Source organism: Triticum dicoccoides, chromosome 2A, assembly GCF_002162155.2.
Source record: "Triticum dicoccoides isolate Atlit2015 ecotype Zavitan chromosome 2A, WEW_v2.0, whole genome shotgun sequence".
Classification (NCBI taxonomy): Eukaryota; Viridiplantae; Streptophyta; class Magnoliopsida; order Poales; family Poaceae; genus Triticum; species Triticum dicoccoides.
The window spans coordinates 544321148-544333752 of record NC_041382.1 but is presented as its reverse complement, the minus strand read 5'-3'; the positions used below and the strand labels follow the sequence as shown (position 1 = coordinate 544333752).

The window sequence follows — 12605 nt, the reverse complement described above, 5'->3', positions numbered from 1 at the left end:
GATCGCTCGCCGGACACGAAAATGGGTCAAAGCAGCTGGCCGGGGAGGGGGGGTATGTTTCTCGCTCTGGATCTTGGACCGGACACCAGCCCCTGTTTTCTTTTCTGCTGCCTTTCTCTCTCGTAGTGGGGCTGGGAGCGCATTATATATAGGCGCTCGCGTCGCGCGCGCTGGCGGGCTCGGGGCTTGGAGGGAGGAGAGCGAAGGGTAGCTAACCCAGAGCGGCAGAGGGAGCGCGCGGTCGTGCGTGCGAGGGCTGGGAAACCACGAGCGCGACGTGGAATCATCCCCGCGCCGGCCACACGTGTTCCATACATGCATCCTGCGCACGCTGAATAGAAAAGGGCGGGCGAGCGAGCTGCGCGGGTGCGGGGCCGAGGCTTCGGCGCAGGTGAGGTGCCGGTGCCGGTGCCGGTGCAGCTGAAGCGCGGGGATGGGTTTCTGTGGCTGGTGATTCGGACAACAAAGCCCCCCGGTACACCCTCAATAAAACCCAGGGGGACGGGCGGGGCCGTCGGGTGGTTCGTCGGGCGGACCCGCCGCCCTGTTTCATCGTTTTAATTGGTGTTTGTAGGTGCATCTTGATGAAAACCGGTGAGCCCCGACAATTCGACGCATTGGTACGCCAAGCATCGTTTGTTCATAACCAGTGTTATGTTAGTCCAGAGAACATGGGATGTAGTAACAAAAATTACACTTCCTAGTGTATAACAAAGCGCTTAGAGCATCTACAGCCGAAGACATCAAATCCGGACCTCTCAAACGCCCGCATCCGTGGGCAATGACCGGGCACTTCTCATTTAGGTGCGTCCACACCTGCGTATCTCAATTTTGATCCTTTATATCCATGCAACACATGCACATTAAAAAAAACCCTATGTGGATCATCGAACTAGCACAAAATCTAGTTAAAACGGGCATAATTGTAGCATAAACGATCATCGGACAACCAAAAGATGCAGTTTCAATCGAACAGTACCCCAAACATGCGATATTTTTTTAAACAACAAGGGCGGAGAAAATCACCATTTCCTTGCCACCCCCTTCCCCCTTGCGGTCGGCGGTGCTGCTTTGGCTTTCGGGGTATGCATTGGCCGCCGGAAGGTCGTTGTCGGTGCTTGAGTCTTCGTAGTCGTTGGACAACTCCATGTGACCCCCGGCAAGCCTTCGGAGTAAGCGTTCCTGCTCCTCGGTGTGCCCACCGGCGTTTGCCGGTGCCTCGCGCTCCGACAGCTCGATAGCGAGCCGGAGCGCTTTGGTGTTCTTCCGCCGCAGTCGCCTTCTATTCGTCTCCGTCGTTATCAGGGAGCGCCGGAGGACGGACGCAATGAGCGCGTCCTCGGGATCGAAGGGCGCGCGCGCGAGTGCCCGCCGCCTCGTCGACCCATCGCCCGTCGCCATGGCCTTCCTCGCACGTTGCCGCTTGTGCCGTGCGACCCTCGCCTCCGATTCAGGCGTCCTTGGCCGGGCCGATACCGGCCATAGTTGGCCGAATGGGCTGGGCCGGGCCGGCACGGCCCGACCCACATTAATCGTGCCTGGCACGGCCCGGACCGCCATGCCACGATTATTAGTCAGGCCGTGTTGTGCCGGCCCACATTCTTCCCCTCCGGCCCAAGCACGGCTGTCGGTGTCAAAAACGGCGGATCTCGGGTAGGGGGTCCCGAACTGTGTGTCTAAGGATCGATGGTAACAGGAGACAGGGGACACGATGTTTATCCAGGTTCGGGCCCTCTTGATGGAGGTAAAACCCTACTTCCTGCTCTTGTTTATATTGATGGAGTATCAAGTACAGAGTTGATCTACCTTGAGATCATATGTTGTGGTCTAAACCCCACAGGTATGATGAGTAATGTCATCATAATCTACCAACTAGCCTGGCCTCGGCTTATATAATGTACAAGAGTCCTAGGATAACAAGAGTCCTAGTCGAATACGTCAGTGGAGAGGAGTCCTTGTCTTGATCACCAAGTTTTGTGAAATCTTCCTCGTATATGTCATCGGCTGTCTGAACTGGCCCATGAGTAAACGGCCATGGGGGTCCTCGGTCTAATCCAACTAATCGGGAGACGATGTGATGAGTACCCCCTAGTCCAGGACACCGTCAGTAGCCCCCTGAACCGGTCTTCAAGTTGGGGACACTCCTCGGTTCTTCCGAACTGTTCTTCGTCTTCGGTTGTCGGTCTTGAAAACTGGTTCAACAAATCTTCCCATCTTCTATCTTGAGGATTGCCGAGCTAAATATGAAAATCTCACACGTCGGGTATCCGAGGAGCCCTTTAAGTCTTCGACCTTTATCAATGCCTTGTTATTTTTATGCCACACCTCGGGTTTCAAGTTGTTCCCGGGCGGCAGTGTCCTCTTGCGTCCGAGCTCCAACGCCGAACTATATTCGAGGTATCTTTTGTAGACGAGCACCAACGCCGGGCCGCTTCCGAGCTCCAACGCCGGAATGTATCCAAGCTCCAACCCGGACTATGTCCAAGCTCCAACGTCGGACTATATCCGAGGTACAATGCCGGACTATGTCCAAGCTCCAATGCCGGACTATATCCGAGGTGTCATAGATCACCTTGGTTCAAAAAAGTTGAAGGAGTTTAGCCGAGCTTAATGCCGGAAATGCTCTCTATGGAACCAGCCACTTGCATCCGAGCTTTATGCCGGACTGCTTCCGAGGTGGTGCACCACCCCGACTGCGGGCCGATTTTTTGTCAATATTTTTGATTGGTGCAATTTATTCCCTACCGAGATATATAGCCAGTAGCCCTCAAGGTGTGTATCGCTCTAAAACCCGAGATGCACCTGAAGGATGACATAAGACCACTGATCCCAGTAGCCCCTGAGACTCAGGTTGATTCACAAAATCGGCCTGAGGATCAACTCCTAGCTCGGCGGAATATTTCGGGACACAAAAAGCGGTGTGCAAATTCCTCGAGACTCAGGTTGGGTGCGGCCGACCAACCTGAGGATCATAATCTCCTCGAAAGCTATATTGCACTTTAAATTTTCTGCATTGGATTGTCAATGCAGTAGCCCCTGATTCACTGGTCGGGTGGCAACACCAGATCAGCGGATCGATACGCCCCTTTCAATATTAGTGAATGATAAGCCCGAAGCCCAGTAGCCCCCGAGCGTTAATGTGGGCACGGGTGGCCGAATTAAGGATCGATATCCAGAGTAAAACCACAAATTATGTGTAATGATTCTACATATCCAAGTACTTTACATCACTAATGCCTGGATCCGCATTGTACAAAACTTTGTTGACCGACCATCGGCTTCAACCTCCTCGGCCAGAAGCCGGGGAGTGTTTGTCCTACTTTATTAAAGCCGTTATAAGGGTAAATATTTATGGAAAACAAGGCTATCCGGCCATACAGTTTTATAAACAAAGGTACGCGGAGAGATATGTTATATTACTTAATGTAAGAAACATCTTCCAAGGAAAATAGTCCCGCTATCGGTTCCTTTCTTTGGGTCGTCATGCTTATCATGATCATGAAACCCCACCTCCGATCAATGTGGGAGGAAAATATTGAGGATTTAGTTCGGGGAAAGTTCCAAAACTCTGTGGTATTAATGAACCAATTTTTTTTACTTCCGTCGTTGTCGACCAATGTGATCCTTTAAGATCGCTAGCTTTCGGCTTCATCCAGTCTGAGGTACTAACTCGGATGACCCGGTAGTAACAATCACAGAGGTGCTCCCTTTACCGCCTAGCCGAACAATTAGGAATGTAGGGTTAAGCACAGGAGCCAGGCAACCCAGCTTGGCAAAAATCTTAAGTCAAATTGATGCATATTTATGGCTTTATAACGATGATTATGGAAGGTAGCCCTTGTATATGAAATACAAATGACGATGATATGTTTATTTTGACTCCGTTGCAACCATTTATCAGTTGAAAGTGGCCCATCGTCGGCTTCTACCCCTTTGTAGATACTACGCAGGGTGTCTCCGCAATAACAAGACAACCCTTAGCCGACGTCTCGGTGCCCAAAGGCGGTTGTGTTAGCGAAAACGAGGAAATCAGATATGCGGGCTTTTTATAACTTTCACTTAGTCATAGGAGCTTTAAACTGGGGAAGCTAGCTATGAGCCCCCGGTTAGTGTTCGGCGACATCTAGGTCAAGCCGTAAACACTTCGGCCAATGTTATGAATGGCCCGTCATTTAACACAGTCATTGGATCGCTAACCAGTTTACGCTTATTGTGACAGTCAGTTTTCGGCTTTCTCCACTGAGGTGCTTAACCATGTGAGCTGGAAGCACAATCGCAGTGGTTCTCCCTTTGCACACCTAGCCGAACAAAGCGAAACGTACGAGGCAAGCACAGGAGCCGGGCAACCCAACTATTTGACCGAAGACACAATTTGAAACCGATGCATATATAGCAATATCCGAGAATATTTTTGCCGAATCTCTAAAGGTGTCCGGCGTTGCACTGTGAGACTTATGCTGAAAATACACAAATAGTTTAAAAGTGCCATAAGCTTGGAAAACCAAAAAATGTCAATAAAAACTTGACGTCCAAATAAGAACAAGTGTTCGGTGCCAATCCAAAAATTGGAAAAAACAAAAAAAAATGTGCTTCTATCGTACTTTAACATGACACACCCGATCTCAACACGTCAAGCGGGCCAGCCTATGGCTTCGAGCTCCTTATCCCAAAGGCAGAGTACTTCTTCAAGGCCAGTTTAGCGAACTAAACTCGAGCGGCTTTTTGGAGAGAAGACAGGCTTTCCAACTATTAACCATACACTCGAGTCGAAAAAGGAGCGGTAGAAAAATACTTTGCAATGACCAAAAAGAAAACACATTTATTATAAAACAGCTCATATAAATTTTAAGAGCCCCCAAGCGACTTGGGTAAAAGAATTTTATGTATAATGATTGTATGTACTGATGTACTTATATCATATATGTGTTCACCCGAACTTTAAACGCGTCTTAACCGACCGTCGGCTTCTCCCTCTTCGGTCAAGGACCGAAAAGTGTCATGTACTCCACCTGTCGAAAGTATCGATGGTGTTTCCGATAACCAGGCAATCAAGCCATATGGCTGTAACAAATAAAGCACGCTCAGGGAACTTATGCTATATTACTGACGAAGTATAAGAAGCATCTTCGAAGAAAATAGTACCTCCACAGATACCTTCCTTCGGTTGCTCATTGTTACTATGAGACTTGTGCAATAATTTTTTGTACTCATGAGTTGCCGACCATTATTAAAAACAATAAGAACACTAGCTTTCGGCTTCACCCAGTCTGAGATACTAACTCGGATGACCCGGTAGTAACAATCGCAGAGGTGCTCCCTTTACCGCCTAGCTGAACAATCGGGAACGTAGGGGTAAGCACAGGAGCCAGGCAACCCAGCTTGCGAAACACTTAAGTCAACATGGTGCATATTGTGGCGTAATACACGAACAAGGAACGAAGCCGTACAAGTATAATCATATGCAAGAGGAAAGGCTTCACAAAGGAAGCCCCCAAGTAAACGGGGTATTTGAATTTGCTTGCAACAAGCAAGGTTTTGACAAAGAGACTTTTTCGCAAATGACTTTTTGTCAAAAAAGCATAATGCTTGGTCGAATCGAACGAAATTTAAAACTAAAGGTTTTTAAGCATGGAAGCGACTTAGCTGGTTAATGTGCTCGGTGTCGATGCACGGCCCGGGCTTACGGTGGGACAAGGTCCCAGCCCCCAAGCCGGTCCCGAGGTGGCAGAGTGAAGAGCTCGGCACTCCGAAGTGGTGACATAGCACGGCCAATGCAGGCCGACAGTGTGACGCCGAAGTCCTCGGCATGGCTTAATGAAGTAATGACGAAGCCCTCGGTCCAGCCGAGGTGACGTGGTACGTCGGTACGCCGAGGTGACAGCGCTGCCCGACCCGAATCCTTTACCTATGCACACAAAATAGTGCAAGCCAGAGATAACAGGAATAAAAAATGTTGCATAATTAATAATTTACGCAAAGTGAGTAATAAAAGAAATATGGCCCGTCTGCCGAACACTCGATGAGGTAGAGCTCTCTCAGCGATGCCGAAGTCCCCGAGGCAACAGAATACGTCGGTATGGCGATTCGACCAACAAGGTGATCACGCGAGCCGATTGGGACAACGACGTCGGCTTGCCAAAGTGACCATGTGACGCAGTCGAAGTCGATCACCCACACACATAAAATAGTGTGGTCCAAAAAGGATAATTGCTTTTCGCAAAAATAATTTATTGAAAGAGATGTGGCCTAGCGCCGAAGTCATGTCGATGCAGGGCGTCGGCGTGACGCGGTGAAGGCGTGGCTAAGCCTGAATTCGCAGGCCGGTCTGAGTTCCGGATGCGGCATTCGCCGAACTGTATACAGAAACTGACCGAACCACCACGCGACCGTTGTTAATGCGGCCACCATTTGATAGACCTGTGTACAGATGATGAAATAAACCAGAGTAATAATTCCTTGGGAAAAATAAATCCAAGCAAGAAAAAATACTAGGATTAATAGCACCTGGTTTATCTGTTGTAGCAACCTGAAGAAAGGTTACTCCCAAAATTGGGACTCGATCTGCACACCCATTGCCTGATGGGCGATAAAGCGGCGGCATGGCGATGCTGGAAAAGGTGGGCTCGCCGAGGCAAAGCCCCCGGTCCAGCTAACGTGATGAAGCTGGTCGACTGGTGACACCGAAGTCTCCGGAGTAGGTTGAAGAAGGGACAGCGAAGCCCTCGGTCTAGCCAAGGTGATGGAGCAGGTCGGTAAGGAGACGTTGCAGCTGCCATGTCAGCCGAGGTGTTGAAGCAGTTCGGCGTGATGGGCATTGGCTTGAAAAAGCAATAGTGCGGCCATGGCGGTGCAGGTCGTAACTTGTGACGCGGTCAATACCGGCTTGATAAAGTGACTGTGCGGCGATGCCGGTGTGCACGCTACGTGTAATCCGTGGGGCGGTGATGTTGTTGATGATTTATCCTTCGCGATGCCGAACTCTTGTTCGGCTTGCCCATATGATGATCCAAAGAAGTTGATATCGGCTCAACAAAGCGACGACGTGTCTAGCGCAGGTCGACAACCGTGGAGCAATGTTGACGGGTTGGTTTGACACCGGCGCGATGGTGAAGATCATATTGGACAAGACCTTAAAATTAGTGGGATGTGTTTGGGAACAAAACACAATACCCCATACAAAACCTCCTTCAAAAAGGATGTCTGAAATCGCGTTCATAAAAAAGATGAACTCAGGTCGGATTCTTTCTGCGTAGAAAACATATCTAAAAAAGTGGTCCACTCATCAGACGGTTTCCGGATGTTGAACCGTCGGATCGAGCTGAAATTTGGATGGGTGGTAGATATGAGAATTCCTCAGCAGATAAACGGTTGGGTCTTCCAAAGGACCTCCGAGCTAGGCTCTGGAGACCACGCCCTAAACTTGTCCGGATTCCCGTCCAGATTTGACAGGGCTCCGATATATCATAGATTGCCGGAGATTCCTCCATCGGAACTCGACGAAATTTTGCATGGCTGTTGTAGACTTAATTCCGCACAATTCCACCGAACGAATCGTCAAACCGATGCTCAAGGAGGTGGTGGCAGTGGATACAAGTTCGCTGTCCGGGAAAATAGCACGGCCGCCCGAGGGCAATGTTGACGTTGAACCCCGAGCTCCATGGATGCTTACTCTACGATCATGATAGAGATCGGAGTTGATGTTGATGAAGGCCCCCATCTGAACATGATGATCGGAGATGGAGCACGGTCCTCGATTGAGCCAAGGTGACTAGTCGAACCGACGATGAAGATGCCGGCGTCGCAGTTAATCTGCGGGCGAGCCATTGATCCTTTGCTGATCACACAGCGGAACTCTCAATGAAAGCACCATTGTCGGTGTCAAAACCAGTGGATCTCGGGTAGGGGGTCCCTAACTGTGCATTGAAGGATCGATGGTAACAGGAGACAGGGGATACGATGTTACCCAGGTTCGGGCCCTCTTGATGGAGGTAAAACCCTACTTCCTGCTCTTGTTTATATTGATGGAGTATCAAGTACATAGTTGATCTACCTCGAGATCATATGTTGTGGTCTAAACCCTACAGGTATGATGAGTAATTTCATCATAATCTACCAACTAGCCTGACCTCGGCTTATATAATGTACCAGAGGCCTAGGATAACAAGAGTCCTAGTCGAATACGTCGGTGGAGAGGAGTCCTTGTATTGATCACCAAGTCTTGTGGAATCTTCCTCGTATATGTCATCGCCTGTCCGAACTGGCCCATGAGTAAACGGCCATGGGGGTCCTCGGCCCAATCCAACCGATCGGGAGACGATGTGATGAGTACCCCCTAGTCCAGGACACCGTCAACGGCTCAGGAGCCAAACGGGCCGACCCGACAGCACGCCAGGCACGCCAGGCATGCTGGCCCACTAGCCTGATGGCGTGCTAGGCTGTTTTTTATTCATGATAGAATTCTATTAAATGGAAACTTGATACATGTGTGGATACATAGATAAAACACCATGTCCCTAGTAAGCCTTCACTAGACTAGCTCGTTAATCAAAGATGGTTAAGTTTCCTAACATGGACATGTGTTGTCATTTGATGAACGGGATCACATCATTAGGAGAATGATGTGATGGACAAGATCCATCCGTTATCTTAGCATAATGATCATTAAGTTTTATTGATATTGCTTTCTTCATGTCAAATACCGGATATCGGAGGAATACCATGTGTGCTATCAAATGTTACAACGTAACTGGATGATTATAAAGATGCTCTACAAGTATCTCCGAAGGTGTCTGTTGGGTTGGCATAGATCGAGATTAGGATTTGTCACTCCGAGTATCGGAGAGGTATCTCTAGGCCCTCTCGATAATACACATCATGATAAGCCTTGCAAGCAATGTTACTAATGAGTTAGTTACAGGATGATATATTACAGAACGAGTAAATAGACTTGTTGGTAACGAGATTGAACTAGGTATGAAGATACCGACGATCGAATCTCGGACAAGTAACATACCGATGAAAAGGGAATAACGTATGTTGTCATTACGGTACAACCAATTAAGATCTTTGTAGAATATGTGGGAACCAATATGAGCATCGAGGTTCCGCTGTTGGTTATTGACCGGAGAGGTTTCTCGGTCATGTCTACATAATTCTCGAACCCGTAGGGTCCGCTCACTTAATGTTCAATAACGATTTTGTATTATATGAGTTATGTGATTTGGTGACCGAATGTTGTTCAGAGTCCCCGGATGAGATCACAGACATGACGAGGAGTTTCAAAATGGTTGAGAGGTAAAGATTCATATATTGGACGATGATATTCGGACACTGGAAGTGTTCCGGAGGTTCCGGGTACATATCGGGTCACCGGAAGGGGTTCCGGGCATCCTCGGGCAACTACATGGGCCTAATGTGACAAGAAGGGGACAGACCAGCCCCTAGGGGGCTGGTGCACCCCATGTAGGCCGAAATAAGGGGGGAGGAAAGACAGGAAGAGAGAATGGAAGAGGAGCAATTCGGCCTCCCCCTTCCTTCTCTCCTCCCTCCTCCTTCCTTCCCCCTCCGGATGAATATGGAAGGGGGAGGCCGAATTGGGAGGCGCCCAAGTAGGATTCCTCCTACTTGGGGTGCCCCCTTGGCTGCCTCTCCTCCCCTCCAACCTATATATATATGTGGGGGGGGGCATCGCTAGAACACTGTAGGATCGAAAGTATGTCTAGAGGGGGGGTGATTAGACTACTTGACCAAATAAAAACTTAACCTTTTCCCAATTTTAGTTCTTGGCAGATTTTAGCTATTTTAGGACAAGTCAAGCAATCATCACACAATTCAAGCAAGCATGCAAAGAGTATATTGGCAGCGGAAAGTAAAGCATGCAACTTGCAAGAATGTAAAGGGAAGGGTTTGGAGAATTCAAACGCAATTGGAGACACGGATGTTTTTCCCGTGGTTCAGATAGGTGGTGCTATCCTACATCCACGTTGATGGAGACTTCAACCCACGAAGGGTAACGGTTGCCCGAGTCCACAGAGGGCTCCACCCACAAAGGGTAATGGTTGCGCGAGTCCACGGAGGGCTCCACCCACGAAGGGTCCACGAAGAAGCAACCACCCACAAAGGGTTCACGAAGTAGCAACCTTGTCTATCCCACCATGGCCATCGCCCACGAAGGACTTGCCTCACTAGCGGTAGATCTTCACGAAGTAGGCGATCTCCTTGCCCTTACAAACTCCTTGGTTCAACGCCACAATCTTGTCGGAGGCTCCCAAGTGACACCTAGCCAATCTAGGAGACACCACTCTCCAAGAAGTAACAAATGGTGTGTAGGTAATGAACTCCTTGCTCTTGTGCTTCAAATGATAGTCTCCCCAACACTCAACTCTCTCTCATAGGATTTGGATTTTGTGGAAAGAAGATTTGAGTGGAAAGCAACTTGGGGAAGGCTAGAGATCAAGATTCATATGGTAGGAATGGAATATCTTGGTCTCAACACATGAGTAGGTGGTTCTCTCTCAGAACATATGAGTTGGAATTGTGTATGTGTTCTGATGGCTCTCTCCACAAATGAAGAGGAGGTGGAGGGGTATATATAGCCTCAACACAAAATCCAACCGTTACACACAGTTTTCCAATCTCGGTGGGACTGAATCAACAAACTCGGTCGGACCGAAAAGGTAAACCTAGTGACCGTTAGAGATTTTCGGTGGGACTGACATGCAACTCGGTAGGACCGATATGGTTAGGGTTTGGGCATAACGTAATCTCAGTGAGACCGATTACACAAACTCGGTGAGACCGATTTTGGTAATTAGCTAACCAGAGAGTTGGTCAGGAAAACTCGGTGGGACCGATTTGCTCTTTCGGTGAGACCAAAAAGTTACAAAAAGGAAACACTAAATTTACATTGCAATCTCGGTGGGACCGATTCGCTCTTTCGGTGAGACCGAAAAGTTACGAAAGGGAAACAGAGAGTTTACAATCCCATCTCGGTGAGACCGAGATCCTTATCGGTAGAACCGAATTGCTAGGGTTTGGCAGTGGCTTATGACAAATGAAACTCGGTGGCGCCGGATAGAAAGAATCGGTAGGACCGAGTTTGGCTTAGGGTTTAGGTCATATGTGGATATGGGAAAGTAGTTGAGGGTTTTGGACCATATCACTAAGCACATGAAGCAAGAGGCTCATTAAGCAACACCTCATCCCTCCTTGATAGTATTGGCTTTTCCTAAAGACTCAATGTGATCTTGGATCACTAAAATATAAAATGAAGAGTCTTGAGCTTTTGAGCTTGAGCCAATCCTTTGTCCTTAGCATTTTGAGGGTTCCACTTTCACATCCATGCCATTCCAATCATTGAGCTTTCCTTAAATAATCATCTTGGAATAGCATTAGCTCAATGAGCTATATGTTGTTATGAATTACCAAAACCACCTAGGGATAGTTGCACTTACAATCTCCCCCTTTTTGGTAATTGATGACAACATATAGATCAAAGCTTCGACAAATGATAATAAGCATGAAATATATCATTGCTTTGAGAAGTATGTGACAAGTGAGAGCTCCCCCTAAATTTGTGCATATTTAAAATTTGCTTTGGACTGCAAATGCACAAGGAGTTAGAGTCATGGGTTACTCTTCCATGTCACATACATCTTGGTGGAGCGCTTAAAATGATAAGAATGAAATACATGCACTCATCACCAAGAATCGTGAATGATCACATAAGATAGATAAGATATATCAAGCATGCATAAGTGTAGCTTATGATCAAACACATGATCATCAATGTCTCACGAGCAATGACATAGTATCTCAAGCACTCAAAAGCAAACAAAGTTCGAAAAACCACCAAATAAAGCAAGAGAGAATAAAAGCAACACTCTCTCTCGAAGCCTATGATCTATACATTTTCTCCCCCTTTGGCAACAAGTTACCAAAAAGTTCCTAGAAAATGCATAGTGCTAATTTGACACTCAGGCTTGATCTTCAGGTGGTGGTGGAGTCCGGAGCACTCCAAGGACGAAGCTTTCTGTAGACGTGGTTGGAGTTGAGGCTGAAGTGGACGCTGGAGCTGGTGGAACTGAGGCTGTAGCTGGTGCAGACGTGGTGGCTCTGGGGTCAGCAACTGGCACTGCAGACGACCTCGGACCTCGTGGCACTCTGGCAAAGGCATCAGTTGTAGTCTTGCCTCTCCTCTCCTGCATGTCATCCTGGAGTTGCTCCACTGCATTCTGAATCTCTGTCACTTTGACATCCAAGTCATAGAACTTTTGTTCCATGATCCTCTCTAAGCTCTGCTGATTCTGAGTGAGGGTGGCCAGTCCTTGCTCAATCCTCAGTGTGGATGCAATCAAGTAACCAAGCTGCTCTTGTTTGGTTTTCAAGAAATACTCGGATGCCTCCGCTTGAGTTGGCATCTTGGCAGCTTTCTCCTTCCTTGCCTTCTCCTTCTTTTCTTGTGCTTGGGCAGATGATGGCTCATTCTCAGTCATGACCACTTGATTATCTTCAAAATCTGGACGGATGGGCAGGTGTTCCTTGTCCAATAAGTATATCCCCGTGCCCATCTTAGAGTTGATGAGCTCCTGAACCTGTGGGGCATA

At 48.1% G+C, this 12605-nt stretch overlaps 1 protein-coding gene across 1 annotated transcript in view; it reads right to left on the bottom strand.

Annotated features, from left to right (window-relative positions):
* The window catches only part of LOC119357938 (putative lipoxygenase 5), a 6025-nt gene extending 4465 nt beyond the window's left edge, over nt 1-1560 (bottom strand). The window contains exons 1-2 of the mRNA XM_037624699.1: nt 1027-1560; nt 756-816 (exon numbers count right to left, since the gene is read on the bottom strand). Of these exons, the coding sequence (XP_037480596.1) occupies nt 756-816; nt 1027-1560 (595 nt within the window). The remainder of the gene's footprint in view (nt 1-755; nt 817-1026) is intronic.
* Between the last annotated feature and the right edge of the window lie 11045 nt (nt 1561-12605).